The sequence below is a fragment of the Palaemon carinicauda genome, chromosome 1 (genome assembly GCF_036898095.1).
Source record: "Palaemon carinicauda isolate YSFRI2023 chromosome 1, ASM3689809v2, whole genome shotgun sequence".
NCBI classification, from domain to species: domain Eukaryota; kingdom Metazoa; phylum Arthropoda; class Malacostraca; order Decapoda; family Palaemonidae; genus Palaemon; species Palaemon carinicauda.
The window spans coordinates 242,877,636-242,895,587 of NC_090725.1; the positions used below are offsets into that span (position 1 = coordinate 242,877,636).

Genomic DNA, 17,952 nt, shown 5'->3' on the forward strand with positions numbered 1-17,952 from the left:
TGAGTTCTGACCCTCCTCCGTCGCGGCGCCTTATGGCGCATGATGTCAGGGGCGTTGCTATGTCCCTGGCCTTCAAGAAGAACTTTTCGGTGACGCAGGTCCTGCAAGCTGGGGTGTGGAAGCGTCAGACCACCTTCACGGCCCACTACCTGCAATACATGACACACAGGAGGCTCGATACGTTTTCTATCGGCCCTGTGGTGGATGCACAACAGCTCAGGCTCCTAATTGGACAAGTAGCAGAGGGTTGAGGGCATTGTTACCTGGTTTTAGTCTGTGTGAATGAAAAGATCTGTCTGGCCCTTTTCTTTTCTTCATCCTCTCCTCCTTGGAGAAAAACAGCATCCTGGGTCCTTTGCACAGCTGACCTCGAACCTCTGCAGGTAAGCCATGTTCCCTTGTGTTCCTAGTATTAAGTTGTAATACTGTCATGTCCCCATACCCTGACGAGGTGGTATTGGGTAGTCCTAGCCTAGATTTCCCTCTAAAGAACTCCAGGCCAACTTCCTAGGACATGTCACTGCTCACCTTCACACACGACTTACGTAGGCCGCAGCAGCCCCTCAACTGTCTGCGAGGCGCAGGGGCCCCCAACCCTTGAGTTTCCTTTATGGACTCGGGTTGGGAGCCCCCGGGCAAGCCAAAGCCAGTATGGCAGGGGACTTACCTCCCTTCCTAGGGTTGAGTCACCCCATGTAAATAGTGTTGGTTTGTATTCAGTTACGGAACAAATGACAAATTCATAGATAATTTGTATTTTTCCTAACGATACAAACCTTAGCTATTTACAGTTATGTGCCCGCCATCCCTGTCCCCCAAGATAAGTCCTACCTCTAAGTAAAGTGAGTTAATCACTGGTGTGTGTGAGGGGGGGGGGGTAGCTAGCTACCCCTCCCTACCCCCCGCTAACTAGCGGTGGGGTAGGAAACCCTCGTTAAAACTTTATGGCTCGCCATCGGCTGTCGCCAAAGTAATTACCCCATGTAAATAGCTAAGGTTTGTATCGTTAGGAAAAATACAAATTATCTACGAATTTGTCATATTTATGCAATTTATGCAATGCTACAGTATCTTCAAACTGAAAATATTGCTATTAGTAAAATCTAAAACTTTATGAAAAAAATAGGCCTAAGATGTAAGTCCGTATAGAAAGGGTTTGCTATTATTTTCGTAAAGGTTTAGATTTTTGTGTATTGTGTAAATTATGTAACTTGTACACATGCTAAATTAACCAGTGATGTACACACACATGTAAATGTGTGTTTCCAACATCTCGGCTGACGTCTCTCTCGTATCCCTTTCGGTACGGACTTACATCGTAGACCTATGATGTAAGTCCATAAAGAAAGGGTTTGCTATTTTTTTAAAAGTTTAGATTTTATTAATAGCAATATTTTTGGTTTGAGGATACTGTAGTGTTGTATAAATTGCATAAAAATCACAATTAAACAAATTCATAATTTCACTACCGAGTCACACTACGATACCCCTTCTTTCGAACTCTGCTTCAGCTGGTCTTCAGCTGCTGATTCTCATCTTAATAATTGACTGGAAATTACTGTCTATTAAATTTCTTATTCCTGATCTAGATATTAATCTCTGGCACCATCGTTCAATTAGTTTATTATCCATGTTGCATAAGATTTTTTATAATTCTGACCATACTTCATATTTAGATCTTCCCGGATAGTTCCATCCTGTTCGTAATACTAGCCATGCTGTTATTTTTAATAGTCAGGCCTTCACCATCATGAGGCTCAATACTACACAGTATTCCAGAAGTTTTATTCCAACTATGACAAAGCTGTGGAATGATCTTTCTAATCGGGTAATTGAATCAGTAGAGCTTCAGAAGTTCAAACTTGCAGCAAATGTTTTATGTGAAAGTGTTGAACAGGCTGACATAAATCTTTCTATAGTTTATATATGAAGTATCTGTTTTAATGTTGTTAATGTTTTTAAAATATTCTATTTTAATTGTTCATTACTTCTTATATCACTTATTTATTTCCTTATTTCCTTTCCTTACTGGGCTATTTTTCCCTGTTGGGGCCCTTGGGCTTATAGCATCTTGCTTTTATTATTATTTTTATTGTTATTATTTGCTGAGCTACAACCCTAGTTGGAAAAGCAGGATGCTGTAAGCCCAACAGGGAAAATAGCCCAGTGAGGAAAGGAAATAAACTACGAGAAGTTTAAGAACAATAATAACATTAAAATAAATCTTTCATATATAAACTATAAAAATTTCAAAATAAGAAAGAGGAAGAGAACCAAAATTTGCTGTTCTTACTATCATTGGGTAGTAAAAGTTTCAGTTTGTTCCTTGTATTAGCTTCAGCAATAACTATCCTTCTTTTACAATTAAACAGTCCTGTAACATGATGTAAGTAATCCTTTAAGAAAATAAAGTAGGCGCTGAATGTCTTTTCAGGAGAAATTTTTCACCGTTTTAAGGAATCCTCTATTTCCGTCACGGAACATTCCCCGAGAAAAAAAATGATTAATTGGCACCTTTTCCTTGTTTCCACTGCGGTCTAGATCGAGGAAACAATAACAGATTAGTAGCTTATTAGCCGTGGTAGAAGTCAGTTTGTGCTGCATGTGCTCTTGTCTGGACTGGTTTTTCTCAAAGTGTTGAACCCCCTGTTCCTTTATTTGTAATGGTGGGTGCGTATACTTCAAGGGATGATCGTGTAAGTCATTCAATGCTTCGAATTAGGTTTAAGTACCGCTGAAATCGTTCGCCAGACGGATGTAAAGGAACGAACCGTCCAGAACATTGTCGCGAGATACAAGGCTTCAGGAAGGAAAGAGGTACCCCTCCCTGCCAGGAAGTGTGGGAGACCCCCCTTGTTATCTGAACGATCTATTTCGCTTCTGAGACGTGAAGCAGAGCTTAATCCTTCGTTCAGTGCTCGTCAATTCAGGGAAAAAAATCCTGAAATTTTAGGAACGTGTAAAGTACGTACTTTACAGACGTACTTGTCTGTGAAGTTGGGATTTAAGAGTGTTGTGGCGCCTAAGAAGAGCTTGCTAACTGACACCCATATTAAGAAACGAAAGATGTTTTTTGATAAGTTTGGTAAATGGGACGTTAATGACTGGAAACAAGTGCTGTTCACTGATGAATCGACATTTCATTGTTCGGCAAGCACCTCGACGAAAGTTTGGTGAAGTCCACGCTGCAATAAATACAGTGAAAAACTTATTCGTCCTCGTGAAAAGTTCCCTAAAACTTTGATGGTATGGGGTTCTATGGGCTATGAGGGAGTTGGGGAATTGTGTATTTTTGAAAATAATGAAAAAGTGAACCAGCATATTTATTACGTTGTACCGAATGAGTTTTTAGAGGTAAGTTTTGAGAAAACAGGTGCTTCGATCCTTCAGCAAGACGGCGCACGCTGCCACACGACGGCATTGATAAAGAACTGGTTGCAGGATTGTGGTGTGGAGCTTTTAAGTGACTGGCCCCCTAATTCCCCTGACTTTAGTCCCATTGAAAATCTGTAGTCAATCATTAAACAACGATTGCAGAAAGTTGACTGCTCCACGATCGACAAACTTAAGGCTGCCATCCTTGCTGCTTGGAACAGTATCGAACCAGAGATTTGTCAGCACCTCATTGAAAGTGTTCCCCGACGGCTTAAGGCAGCTAAGGAGAACAAATTTGGTGTTACCAAATACTAGATAACATAAAGTAAGCTCAAATACAATTTTTATGTAATAACTAATTTTTTGCATTCCCTTACAGGTCAACAAAGGTGCTCGTGAGTATGCGCTTGCCTAAATTGCCTTCAGCTGAAAAGACATTCAGTGCCTACTTTAGTTCGTGCTTGCTTGCACAAGAATGCATGCATGTACACAAATCAAGCCAGTCTGAATAAAGTTCTCAACTAGTTAACGTCATCATTCTTAGACTCCTGACAACAAAAAACATTATATGGTGGCAGCGGAAAAGCGAACCTATAATGAACAGTGTTGAACAGTAAAAAATGAACAGTGTTGAACAGTGAAAACGATGCTTTGTCGGTGAATGACGAGAAGCTGTGAAACTTATGAGTATTTATGCTGTAGTCGCCGCCATCTTGGACGCCGGTGAAACAACAGTCACGTGTGAGTAGAGTGCTACGGTGACCCATAAAGAAGTTGTGCTGAAAAAATAGTACGGAAAATCGTGACAATGGCAGAAGCTCGTTGGGCAGTGCCATATATGGACTGGTCTGCTGCTAACATAAGAGAAGCTTTCAAGCTTTTCCACCAGCGCTATGACCTCTACTTCAGTGTCAAAGACATCAAAGCAGAGAAGCAGGTGGACCATATACTACTTCTCTCAGGGGAAGAGGGCCTGAAAAAATACAATTCCTGGACCTTTGACAGGGAAGAAGATAAGAAGAATGCAGAAAAGGTTTGGGAAAAGTTTGAGGCACAACTGGGGAGGAAAACTACTTTCGTATTGCCCGCTTTTATCGCCAGAAATTCAAGCAGAAAGAGGCAGAGACAATCGACAACTTCCTTACCCGATGCAGGTTACAGGCACAAACGTGCTATTTTTGCAACATCAAAGAAACCCAGGAACAACTCATCGAGCAGCTAATTACAGGAACTCATCATCAAGACTTACAGAAGGACTTGTTGGCCAAGAACAAGAAGCTGACGCTGGAGGAAGCTCTGAACATGGGACGTACACATAAGGCATCACTCACCGACATGCGCCAGCTTACGGAGGTGTCGGACCAGAAGAGCCAGTCAGTAATTGCCGTGAAACGAGCCCGAAACTCGCAGTGGCGTAGCTGTGGGGGAACTCATGAATACAAGAAGTGCCCGGCCTGGGGTACTACGTGTGCTGAGTGTGGAGGAAAAAACCACTGGGCGAAGATGTGCTACACAAAAAAAAAGGCAGTCAACAAACAAGCGGCAAAACGGTGGAGCCAACCACGACCGGTCCAAGTCTCAAGAGCGGAAAATGTCGAACCGTAAGGGTACAAACAAATGAACTTAACAGAAACAGTTTGGCAGCATCCATGCCATGTCACAAGATGACGACCCTATGTACAAGGAATTTGAGAAACTATCGTTTGACGCCATCACAAACAGCGATCAGAAATCAGACTCTGGTCGCGAGGCATTCACAAAGCTGGACATCGTCCTATCCAATTGGCCTGGAACTCACTTTTTGAAGGTAAAGATTGACAGAGGTGCAGAATGTAATACCCTCCCATTGCGAATATTCCAGAATATGTTCCCTGATAGAGTCGACAATCGAGGACTACCGCGATCAGGTAGGACAAACTGAGTGTCAACATCACTCATGGCATACAACAGTTCCAGGATACAGAAATCTGGGACAGTACAAGTCCAATGTGCGTATGAAAGGAACGGTTGGCAGGACACAAACTTCTTTGTTGTGGAAACCACGGGGCCAGCAATACTCGGGTTGCCAAGCCTGAGAAAGATGAAGCTCGTCACCTTGCACTGTGCAATCACCACTGAAGCGACATCACCGATCAACTCGACTAAGGACCTCGTGAACAGGTACCCGGATCAATTTGACAAGGTATGTAACTTCCCAGGCACGTACCACATCGTGCTAAAACCCGACGCACAGCCCGTCATACACGCTCAGTGCAAGTGCCCCATCCATATCAAGGATGAAATCAAGAAGGAGCTCGACGAGATGACCGAACTGGACATCATACGGAAGATCGAGGAACCCACGGACTGGGTAAACAGCGGTCTACGCACACAAAAGCAACGGAAAATTACAGCTTCGCTTGGATCCCAAGGACCTCATCAAAGCCATCAAAAGATGTCACTACAAGACTCCAACAATGGAGGAGCTGACACACAAGTTCGCTGGTTCTAAACACTTCTCGAAACTGGATGCAAAAAATGGATATTGGTCGGTGAAACTCGACCCTGAGTTGCAGCTGCTCACGACCTTCAACTCTCCCTATGGTCGGTACTGCTTCCAACGCATGCCTTTCGGCCTGGTGATGTCCCAAGACGTCTTCCAGCAAAAAATGGATCAGATACTGGAGCTCTGCCCAGGTACTCTAGGGATCACCGACGATGTTTCCATGTTTGGTAAGACCAAAGAAGAGCACGATACGAACTTACATAACCTTATGTGTGTCGCTAAAGAAAAAGGACTTGTCTTCAATAGTGCTAAGTGTAAAATCTACCAAAGCCAAATCCCCTTCTTTGGTGCTGTGTATGACAAGGAGGGAGTACACCCTGACCCGTCCAAGGTAGAAGACATCAAGGCCCTTGTCAGTCCGACCAATGTGACAGAGCTACAAGAGCTGCTAGGGATCATCACGTATATGGCGCCATTCATCCCGAGGCTGTCGGACCTGACAGTTCCGATGAAAGAGCTACTCAAAAAGGACACAGAGTTCGACTGGTCGCCAAGTCACGAGAGCGCACTACGCAAAATCAAAGAACTGATCTGGCTGAGGTCACGTTGACTTACTTCGACCCAAGTAAGGAAACAGTAATCCAAGTCGATGCATTGACAAAAGGACTTGGTGCTGCACTCACACAGGTAGGAAAGCCAGTCGCGTTTGCATCGAAAAGCCTGACCCCAACAGAACAAAGGTATGCTAACATTGAACGTGAAATGTTGGTAGTTGTCTTCGGGTGTGAACATTTCCACACTTATCTATATGGCAACTCCTTTGTGGTTGAGAGTGACCATAGGCCGCTGGAAAAATGTTCAGTCACAAAACCTCACCGCCGCTCCGCCGAGACTGGAGAGGATGCTTCTGCATCTTCAAGGATACAACATGAACATCCGTTACCGGCCAGGACGAGAGATGATCCTGGCGTATGGTCTCTCGAGACTGCCCAATTAGAAATGCAACACAACGATTGATCTTGATCTTAAAGTACATCTCGTCCAATTTTCAGGGAGCAATCAACTCCAGCTGCACATTGAGACCAACGTGGACCTGGTGCTATCACAACTGAGGGACCAGATCCTGAGAGGATGGCCGAAGACGCAAAGAGAAGTCACGAGTTGGCTCTAGCTCTATTGGTCCTACCGAGATGAAATGAGTATCGAGAACGGCATCATTCTCAAAGGTGAGCGAGTGTTAATCCCAAGAAGCATGAGAGGTGAGATCTTACAGAAGATCCACAGTGGACACCAAGGAAGCGAAAAATGCAAGCTTCGTGCAAAAAGCTGTGTTTTTTGGCCTGGCATCAATAACGATATTGGTGAACTCGTACTAGGATGTCCGACATGCCAGGAGAACCAGAAAAGTCAAGGACCAGAGACACTACAAGCTCATGAGACCCCATCTCGTCCCTGGCACGTTGTCGCTACGGATCTCTTCCACTTCAACGGTCAGGAATATCTGCTTGTGGTGGACTATTATTCCAATTTCCCCTTCGTGCGACGAATCCCCCTTGGGGAGTATTCCAGCCAGTCGATCGTGAATATCACCAAACAACTATTTGGCGAGCAAGGAGTACCAGAACGTGTTGTAAGTGATAATGGGCCACATTATAATTCTTACGCATATAAGTCATTTGCTGCAGAGTGGGGATTCGAGCACGTATCGTCATCACCCCACTACACACAATCCAATGGTTTTGCAGAACGTGTAGTTCAGTCCATAAAGAAGGCGCTGGCGAGTGAACGCGCCATGGATATGGCTCTGGCCTGTCTACGTTCAACACCAATTGACCACGTCATTCCCAGTCCGAGTGAGCTGCTGTTTAACCTGAAGCTGGTCAGTAATCTCCCAGTCCGTTGTCGTAACAAGTACGAGCACGCAGATGAGGCACAGGAGAGACTTCAGCAATGGCAGAGCACACAAAAGGCATATTACGACAGATGCACCAATGATCTCCTGCCACTCGGGCCTGGGCAAGAAGTTCGAGTACAGAACCAGGAGTCTGGGAAGTGGTCACTAGCGACTGTGAAATGAGTGTGCTCCAAGCCACAGTCATATATCGTGGAAACTGCGGAAGGCAAAACCCTGCGACTCAACAGGAGACAACTCCGGGAGACAGCTGAGACACAATTCTACCCGGGGGAGAAACCCAACACACAACCCGCAGACGACGGCACGACAAGACCACTTGCGCACGGAGTAGGCTCTGGTCAGTCACAACATTCTTCTAACCCCATCGTCCCGCTGCCGTCAGAAGTCGGAAACAACATGCCGTCCAGGAACACAAGCAGAATGTCGATCCAAGCCCCGCCAGTCCAGCATAACCCAAGACCAGCACCTGCCCCGATCGCCACACGATCCGGCAGGGCGGTAAGAGATCCACACCGTTATGACCAGTGACATTTTAATCCTGATCATATTTAAAATGTATTTTACAATTGAAATGTTAATGTGTCGATGTGAAATTGTGGAAGCCATAGTAGCAGTAAATAAAAAAAAATAAGTAGGCTATATATTGTGTATCTTTTGGCTGTGTGTATATTATGATGATTCTATGTGTCATATGTTCAATGCTGAATATTCTAGGTAATAAGTGATGCACAAGATGTGCAAAGTTTTATATATCTCATGTACTCATGTGAAATGTCAAATTATGGTTTTGCAAATTCCCCCCAATTGTAGATGTATTGTCGTAAACGTTAAAATTATTCTTTCTAGGCCTAATTTTAAACCATTCCGTGCATCTTAAATAATTTTTTGTGTAAAGTTAACTAAACTTATATTGGATTAAGGTCTATTTTATTGAAAGGGCGATGTAACATGATGTAAGTAATCCTGTAAGAAAGTAGTTCGTGCTTGCTTGCGCACGAATACATGCATGTGCATAAATCAAGCCAGTCTGAATAAAGTTCTCAACTAGTCAACGTCGTCATTCTTGGACTCCCAACAACAAAAAACATTACAAGTCCATCTTTATTTTTCCCATTCTCTTCCTCTCAAAACCTCTACAACTAGAGTTATAGCTTAGCTAGTAATAATAATAATAATAATAATAATAATAATAATAATAATAATAATGATAATACAGTAATAATAATAATAATAATAATAATAATAATAATAATAATAATAATGATATTATGTACTGATAAGCGAAAGTAAGACGGAACGATGATAGTATTAACGTATACCTGCTAAACCAGATGAACTTTGTGGTAAACCAAACACGTATTTATAAAGCTCATGATACTGAAACCTAATTAATGGATAGTCATTTTTACAACCATGCAAATATCCAAACAACTCTATTTTTAAAGATAAATTGGAAAATATATATTTTCCTTGATTATTGAAATAGGCCTAACATGCATATAACTTGGAATTTTTTTTCACATCAACTTGTGTCTTATTTATATGGCAACCCCACGTGAGTTTCTAATGAAGCAAAAGGAGCCTAGAGGTGTGAGCTCCCAAGGCGTGGTGAGGCCCCGTTCGAGTGAGGCAGGCAGGCCCATGACGGCTCCTGCCCCCCCAGAAGCGCTCCTTGATAAGGGTCCCCCCGCTTGGGTGGAGCCCTCGGCTACCACCGCAGGCTCGACGATCGAGCCCCACCGTGAGGACGATTTCCCGTGGAGGAAGATGACGATGTGCAGGATCTGGTGTTGCCGGACAAAACACCAGAGGAGACGTCAATGTTCGGGAGGGTCCTTGCCTTGATCCGGGCCCAGAACAACCTGAGTGAGGCAGAGAGGCCCAATGTCAAGCTCCCCTCCTCAGTCGACTCTCTTAACGTGCCCAGGGTTGCCCGTGGGACAATGGCCCCCGAGAGGAGAGTGGAGCTCATGGTCGACTCCCAGGGCTCTCTGGCCTGTCCATTGGCAGCCCGCCCAGCGGCAGGCCCCGTGCAGCCAAGAATGGGTAGGGCTCCCTCAGTGACCCCGCAGAGGGAGCCTAGAGGTGGGAGCTCCCCAGGCATGGTGAGGCCCCATTCGAGCGAGGCGGGCAGGCCCATGACGGCTCCCGCCCCCCCCAGAGGCGCTCCTCGATACAGGTCTCCCAGCTTGGGTGGAGCCCTCGGCTACTCCCGCAGGTTCAACAAGTGAGCCCCACTGCCCACCGCAGAAGGGGCTGCCCGAGGAGAGGAGAGAGGAGCGCATGGTTGATTCCTGGGTCTCTCCAGCCGGTCCATCGGCCTCCCGCCCAGCGGCAGGCCCCGTGCCGCTGAAAGTCGTTAAGGGTCCCCCAGTGACCCCGCAGAGGGAGCCTAGGGGTGTGAGCTCCCCGGGCGTGGTGAGTCCCCATTCGAGTGAGGCGGGCAAGCCCATGACGGCTCCCACCTCCCCCCCCAGGGGCTCTCCTCATTAGAGGTCTCCCCCACTTGAGTGGAGCCCTCGGTTACCCCCGCAGGTTCAACGGGGATCTGGTGTTGCCAGACGCAACACCGAAGGAATAATCGATGTTCTGGAGGGTCCTAGCCTGGATCTGGGACCTGAACGACCTGAGTGAGGCAGAAGAGCCCAGGTTTCTGGACTTCGCCACGGTGGTGGACAGGGCCCTGGGGACAGTGCCTAAGGAGGCCAGGCCTTCTCGTTACAGGAGACCCTGTCGATGGAGGCCTTCGCTTGGTCCCTGTCCCACGCCATGTCCTGGTTGGACTTGTGGTCGGCGCCAGTGGCCACTTTCCACACCAACCACGATCTCTCCAACGAAGCAGGCCTGAACCTCTTCCGAGAGCTTCTCCGGTCCAGGACCAAAGCCATTAAGTTGGCTCAAGGGATCTCAGACAGAGACCCCAGGTTGCTTTAAGAACTCCCCAGTGGAAGGGGAAGGTCTGTTTCCAGAGAACCTGGTGGAGCAGACGATGGAGAGACTCGTGAAGGAAGGCAGGTCCTGGGACTCCTCCCACCAGCCCTCCTTCACGGCCCCTCAAGGGTTCTCGGGTCCCTTCAAGCCCAGGTCCTCTTCCTCCAGGAGAGCCAGAGGAGCCCGGTTCCCTAGGAGGAAATAGGGCGAGAGGCCCCCTTCCACTATCCCTGCCACCGGTGGGGGTATGCCTTCAAAAACATTGGCAAAGTTGGGAGAATTCCGGAACTGACCCATGGACAGGGCGTGTTCTGAAGGAAGACCACCTGGTCCCCTTCTTGGACACGAGACCCCTCCCCTTGTAAGGAACCCTTGGATCCCGGGACTACTCCCACAAGGAAGCCCTCCAGGTGGGGATCTCCACCATGCTGCCCAAGGCTTCCCTCCAACCAGTGTCGGGCAACTCCCCGGGCTTCTACGGCAGACTCTTCCTAGTCCAGAAGTCCTTGGGGGGTTGGAGGTCCGTGAGACCTCTCGGCCCTAAACAAGTCTATCAGGAAGACCACGTTAAAAATAGAGACTCCAAGATCAGTCTTGGCGGCCATAAGGGAAGAGTACTTTATGATTCCCCTGGACCTGAAGTACTCCTACTTCTAGATCCCAGTCTATCCCTCAAGCAGGAAGTACCTCAGGCTGAAGTGGGGCCAGGTAGCTTATCGGTTCACCAGCTGGGCGAAGGACTTCCCCTCCGAGTAGCGCATCAGGAACCTCGGAGAGATTTCCAGGCCACTCCTCCAGGGCCTCCCTATGAGGGCCAAGTACTGGTAGAGGCTACTGGGTCACCTGGCCTCCCTAAAGAAGCGGGTCCCTCAAGGCAGGATCAAACTGAGGCCCCTTCAGTGGAATCTAAAAGATCACTGGTGCCAGACTGGTTTCCCCACTCAGGTGGTCCCGCTGTCCCCCAAAGGGAGGGTGGCCCTACAGTGGTGGTCCCTGCCGGAGAACTCCAGGTGGGGCACCCCACTGACGGATTCCCTCCCCCCCCCATTGCTCTTTACGGATGACTCCAAGGAGGGTTGGGGCGCCCACTTGGCCTTACACACCACAAGGCCAGTGGTCACAGGCAGAGAGAGCTCTCTACATCAACGTCCTGGAGATCTTGGCCATTCAGAGGGCTCTGTCAATCTTCAAAGGGGAGCTAGAGGACAGGACGGTAGCCCTGTGGTGCGAAAACGCCACAGTGGTGGTGTATATCAAGAAACAGGGAGGCCTTCATTCCAGGGAGCTCTGCCTCTTAACAGAAAATATCCTGGAATGGGCGGAGAGGAGTCACATAGACCTCACGGCACGGTTCATTCTGGGAAAACGAATCGTCATGGCGGACAGTCCCACCAGGAAGGGCCAGGTCCTAAGCGCTGAATGGTCCCTGAACCCTCAGGTGTCTAGAGAAGTCCTGGAGAGGTGGGGTTCCCCTGTGATAGACCGGTTCGCGACGAAACTGACCGCGAAGCTCCCGGTCTACTGCTCCCCGGTTACCAGACTCAGGGGCCGAGATGGAAGACTCGTTTCAGCACTCCTGGGACATGGATATCTACGCCTTCCCACCCTTCGGGGTCCTCAGGAGGCTGTTGAACAGGCTCCTCCAGTCCAGGTGCACGAAGATGACCCTCGTGGCTCCTTGGTGGCCCGAGAGGGAGTGGTTCGCGGACCTTCAGGCTCTAGCGTCATATCCCCCTTGGCCTCTTCCTCTAAGACAAGACCTCCTGTGTCAGTCGCACTTCTTGAAGTTCCACGAAACCCGCAGGGGCTTTCCCTTCACGCATGGTGACTATAGAGTGCCTGCTAAAGAGGGATGGTTCCTCAGGTTCAGCGGCCTCCTACATTGCGGGTTTGTGCGACCCAGAAGACTTACTCCTATGCCCGGTATGAGCAGTCAGGAAGTACTCGAGTAGAACAGCTAGGTACCACCCGGGTCTAGCCTCCCTCTTCATCTCCACGGGCCTGGTCAAGAAGGCAGTGACGAGGAATACGGTCTCCTTTTGGTTGCGAGAGGTCATTAGGATGGCTTATGAGACTTCCGGAGTGCCACCCCCCCAAGTACACTAAGCCTCACGACATCAGGGGCTTGGGTACCTCCTTGGCCTTCTCCAAGAACATGGCAGTTTCTCAGATCTTAAAGGCCGGAGTCTGGAAGAGGCAGTCTACTTTTACAGCCCATTACTTAAAGGACATTACGAGGAAGACGTTAAATACCTTCTCGTTAGGTCCTGTGGTGGCAGGTCTTCAGTAGGTGTGAACATTCTATGAGGTTCCGTTGCGTTAGGGTTAGTGATGCACACGCATCCCCCCTATTCATCCTGAACCCCCCCCCCCCACCCTGCGTTCCCTATGCCCTTAGAGCGGGAGGAACAAATGTGAGTTTAAATAGGTGAATTATCAATTGATTGCTAGGTGTATTATTAATGTGTGGTATTTGATTTTCATTCCCCCCCCCCCGGGTGTGGCCATCCGTCTACCATGGGGCTTCTTGCCCCTGAGGTCAGGGTGACCCTAGTCCCAGTTCACCCCCTCCTCCTAAGTCTGAGTCTCCTATGAAAGTAGTTTGAGGTAAGTATCTCTTGTCGGAACAAATCAGAAATTTTAAGTAATTTCTATTTTTCCTAACGATACTTACCTCGAACTACTTTCGGGTTATGGCCCTCTCGTCCGTCCCCTGATGAACTGGCACTCAGAGAGTTGGCGAAGTTTGGAGCGAGAACTGAGGACCTAAGGTCAAGATGGCGGCCGGGTTGCGGCCGGGCATCGTGGGGGTGGGAATTGTATCTTTTTGGTCGGAGCGGAGTGGTTTTACCAATCCTCCTATGAAAGTAGTTCGAGGTAAGTATCGTTAGGAAAAATAGAAATTACTTAAAATTTCTGATTTTGTTGTATTGTTTTTGGCACCTACTGTACCAAATCAATTTTTTCTAACATAATTTGAAATAGCCTTTGTTAAGTTATAGATTGTTGGAATCTATGTCCTATAGTTTTGGAGCAGTATGTGATAATTCAAGAAATTTCCCACTAAATATAATTTTCATAGTTTTATATTCTAATAGTTTTCAGATTTATACAGTTTTTTGTTAAAGATTTTTTTTGAAACTACATGGTGTTTTGTGAGAGTTTTAAATCTCTAGGTAGGAGATGCATAGCTTAAGTGGTTGTCTTACTCAAATGAGGCATGGTCGTAGCTTGGGGGAATAAAAGGCTTTGATTCTAATTGTGTGTACAGTATATGTTTTGTCTTTGGGACATTGTGCAACAGTGTAGTGATCCATCCCTTGTTTCTGCTATTCATGAGTAACCTTTAAACCTTTATTTGCATAATTTTTCAATATTGAATAATGAAAACAGATAATTATATGTGTACTTTTTGGGGTAACTGACAATGAAGTTTTTTTAGTACATCTTTTTATTTATCATTATTTTGTTCATATAGTACTGTTTTATTCTAGGTAAATATATCGACATTGAACCTCATTACTTGGCCATGAGTAGCAGTTATGTCTTTGCTGCATCCAAGGAAAACTTTTACCTGTGGCATTTCAAGACCCCCAAGGCCCATAGTTCTCTTGAATTGGCAAGTAAGTAATTGTTATAGTTTGTAAGACAGTCCATTGATAATAATAGAGAACAAAAGTACATAGCATTTCCAGTAGCTACAAGGATGCATTATTGCTACTTCAAAAGCTTGCAAGATGATAAAATATTATACTATACCAATAATTTCAGAATGAGTAAATGGAGCTACCATTATTTGAAAGATTGTGAACATACTATGGATACAGTCGAATATTGTTATCCACATCTTTGGTAGCAAATTTCCAGTAATGCAGAAACCCATAATTTGACAATTTCCTAATCATGAAAAACTACCAAAGAACACTAATCAAAATAGGAAATTTAGAGTTAGAAATTACCAAAGACAGCTTAAGTTAAGAAGCACAAGTAAAAACATGAAATTTAGCATTAGAAATCTGCAAATGATACATTATTAACAATTCCCAAAGAACCTGAGTTGAAACATGTGAAATTTAAAGATAGAAACTGGCAAATAATGCATTTCTGGGCTCCGACCTGTGCCGCGCAGTGAAATACTCCTAGAGCACTATTTCTAAGGAATATAACTGCTATATATTACCAGAGAAAAAAAGCATAGGAATGCCAGGTTGAACCCAGCTCGCTCATCTATATAAGGTGTCGGTATAAAATACTGGGGCGTGATAATTCACAACCAGAGGTCTCGCACTATTTAGATATCTCCTCTTCAAAATCCCCGCCACAGCGAGGTGCCGTTCAACACTACTACCACTAACCCAACCCACGCCAGTGACGTCACTCCTTTATAGCACTTTTTGTTATTAAGTCTAACATGTTTTTTCTCGTGTTTAACCTTGGATTTATTATTATTTTATCATCGATGGCCGATTCCCATGATACCCCATCGAAGTTAAGTACTTTATCCATGAGTTTTAGCGAGATTGGGCAGTGTAACCTCTGTTTTTATTAATTGAGAAGTGTTTATATATGAACGGCGTCCCCGTTCTTACCGTTCATGGTTCGGCTCTGCCCTTTTTCTCGTTAGTTCGTCCGTCATTAATATTTGTTCGAACGTTTAGGAGTTTTTTCCTTACATTTATATAGTACACCGTCTTTATGCTTTCATCTAGCATTAATTTTATGTTATCCTATGATATCAGTGTTAGCGTTTCATCAAGGAGTAGGTTATGTTGATATGCCTGCATTCGTGCATGTTGGTGGATTGCGTCACCTTTGAGATTGTTTCGCTAGTTCTAGGAAGACGACCATCTCACTTATTATTATTAAACCTTTTAGTTTTATTACGCTCCACCTAGTTTTACATTTGGTTCGAGTGGGACTCTCGCGTATTTTGTTGTTTTTACTGTTCGATCTACCGCTTCAGTAACTAGGTTGGTACCCCTGCTTTCCATCTGCTGATGGCGTCATGCTCCTCCCTTACCACTCGCCCGAGTCCCTCTCTCGCCATATTATTTCTGCATGCCTAACCTTATTTACGTGATTTCGCTTTTAATTCATTAATTATTTTTATGTATTTGTGCATTGATATTATATTTATTGCTTTACTCCGTTATGATCATATTTTTGGGATTTTCATGTCATGTTGAGGGGATCTCCAGTTGGTAGCCCTGTCTACCACTACGCACTGGTGATTCCCCGGTACCATACCTCCCCCCCCCCCACAGGTTGGGGAGGCTATTCCATCCCCCCTCCTCCAGTGTACACCCTTCCTCTCACTCGATGGTTGTTGGTTATGACATACGGGTCAAGTATGCTTGTTCCTCAGTCTTCCCTCAACGTTCCGACATATTGAGGACTGAGTGTACCCACGGGGTGTGACTTAGTCTCATTCATTCATACCGGGCGGTTTCGTCTCCTCCCCTCCCGTCGCTCCGATTGGCCATCGGTCGGGGGAGGGGGAGGGCCGGGACCACCGGGGACTATCACACGTGATTAGTCGGTATGACTGCACCTTGGTGTAACTTTTGCTTTTAGCTATGGTTGTAAGAATGAGCACTTATATTAGGAGTGTCCCCACCTACGGTACCTCCTGCTATTATCGTCCGCATAGGACTTATTAATATCCCATATCATTATATTATATTCTACATGAATCATTACCTTCGTCCCGGTACCTCCGGTTGGGTAGTGGGGGTTCCATTGGCTCCCCCCGCGCTCTCCCGTGGTACCCTCCCGTCATCAGACATCGGAGCCTCCGGGCTCTTAAATACAAGATCTGTTGACACTGACACAGTTTTGATTAATATCCTCCCTCCGGGAGCCCTATTCAATTACAGACATTAGTTTTAGATCATAACTGGAGTTTTCTATTTATGTATTTCAAGGATGTATCTTAAGTTACTTTAAGTTTACTTTAAGTTACTTTAAGTTTACTTTACCAACCCTGTTCCCCGGCCCCGGGGGCCCCGGAACTAGTTTTGATTATATTTATTCATCACTGTTTTTTGCATCCTTTTTCATCCCTTTTTATTTTATACCTCCCTGGTAATGACGGGATGGTATATTCCTCGCTATGACAATATTATTTCATTGATAATCTTAACTTATTACGGAATTGTTTCAACAATGTCTGTTAATTTTTATAATTTTTTCCCCGGTTACTATACCGGTTCGAAATTTTGTTCATAGCCTTTTGTCCCGATTTCATATCGGTCTATTTTAAGAATCCGGAACACCCGGATCGTTTTAGGTTATTAACCTATTATGGGATACTCACGTATCTGTATTTTATTCTATACTTCCCAAGTAGCGACGGGATAGTGTATTTCAAGCTATGACAATATTATTTCATTGATAACCTTAACTTATTACGGGATTGTTTTAACAATGTCAGTTTATTTATAAGTTTTTCCCCAGTTACTAAACCGGTCCTAGAGTTGTTCATAGCCTTTTGTCCCGGTTTCATATCGGTCTACTTTAAGAACCCGGAACACCCGGATCCTTTTAGGTTACTAACCTATTATGGGACACTCACGTATCTTTATTTTATTCTATACTTCCCAAGTAGCAGCGGGATAGTATATTTCTCGCTATGACAATATTTTTTCATTGATAACCTTAACTTATTATGGAATTGTTTTGGCAAAGTCAGTTAATTTATGATAAGTTTTTCCCCGGTTACTGTACCGATCTGAATTTTGTTCATAGTCTTTTGTCCCGATTTCATATTGGTCTAATTCAAGAATTCGGAGCATCCGGATCTCTTTAGGTTACTGACCTGCTATGGGATACTTATGTATCTTTATGTTATTCTATACTTCCCCAGTACCGACGGGATAGTATATTTCGCGCTATGACAATATTATTTCATTGATAATCTTCACCTTTTATGGAATTATTTTGACAATGTCAGTTAATTTATGAAAGTTTTCTCCCCGGTTATTATACCGGTCCGAAATTTTGTTCATAGCCTTTTGTCCCGGTTTCATACCGGTCTATTTTGAGAATTCGGAGCGCCCGGATCTTTTTGGGTTGCTACCCTACTATGGGACACTGTAGGTGCCCCTGTCGTTACTATCTATAATTATAACTTCGGATATATTATTTTGGGATTTTCATTTTATTTCCTTTGTGATTGATCGATTTAAACATTTATTCTCGATCTATTTATTTTACATTCCCAACGGAGTTACCTTGTTCATTAGTA

General features: G+C 45.3%; 1 protein-coding gene across 1 annotated transcript in view; it reads left to right on the top strand.

Annotated features, from left to right (window-relative positions):
* The window catches only part of Oseg4 (intraflagellar transport protein Oseg4), an 821,277-nt gene that overhangs the window by 543,937 nt on the left and 259,388 nt on the right, over positions 1-17,952 (top strand). The window contains 1 exon segment of the mRNA XM_068388427.1: positions 14,201-14,329. Coding sequence (XP_068244528.1) covers positions 14,201-14,329 — 129 coding nt within the window.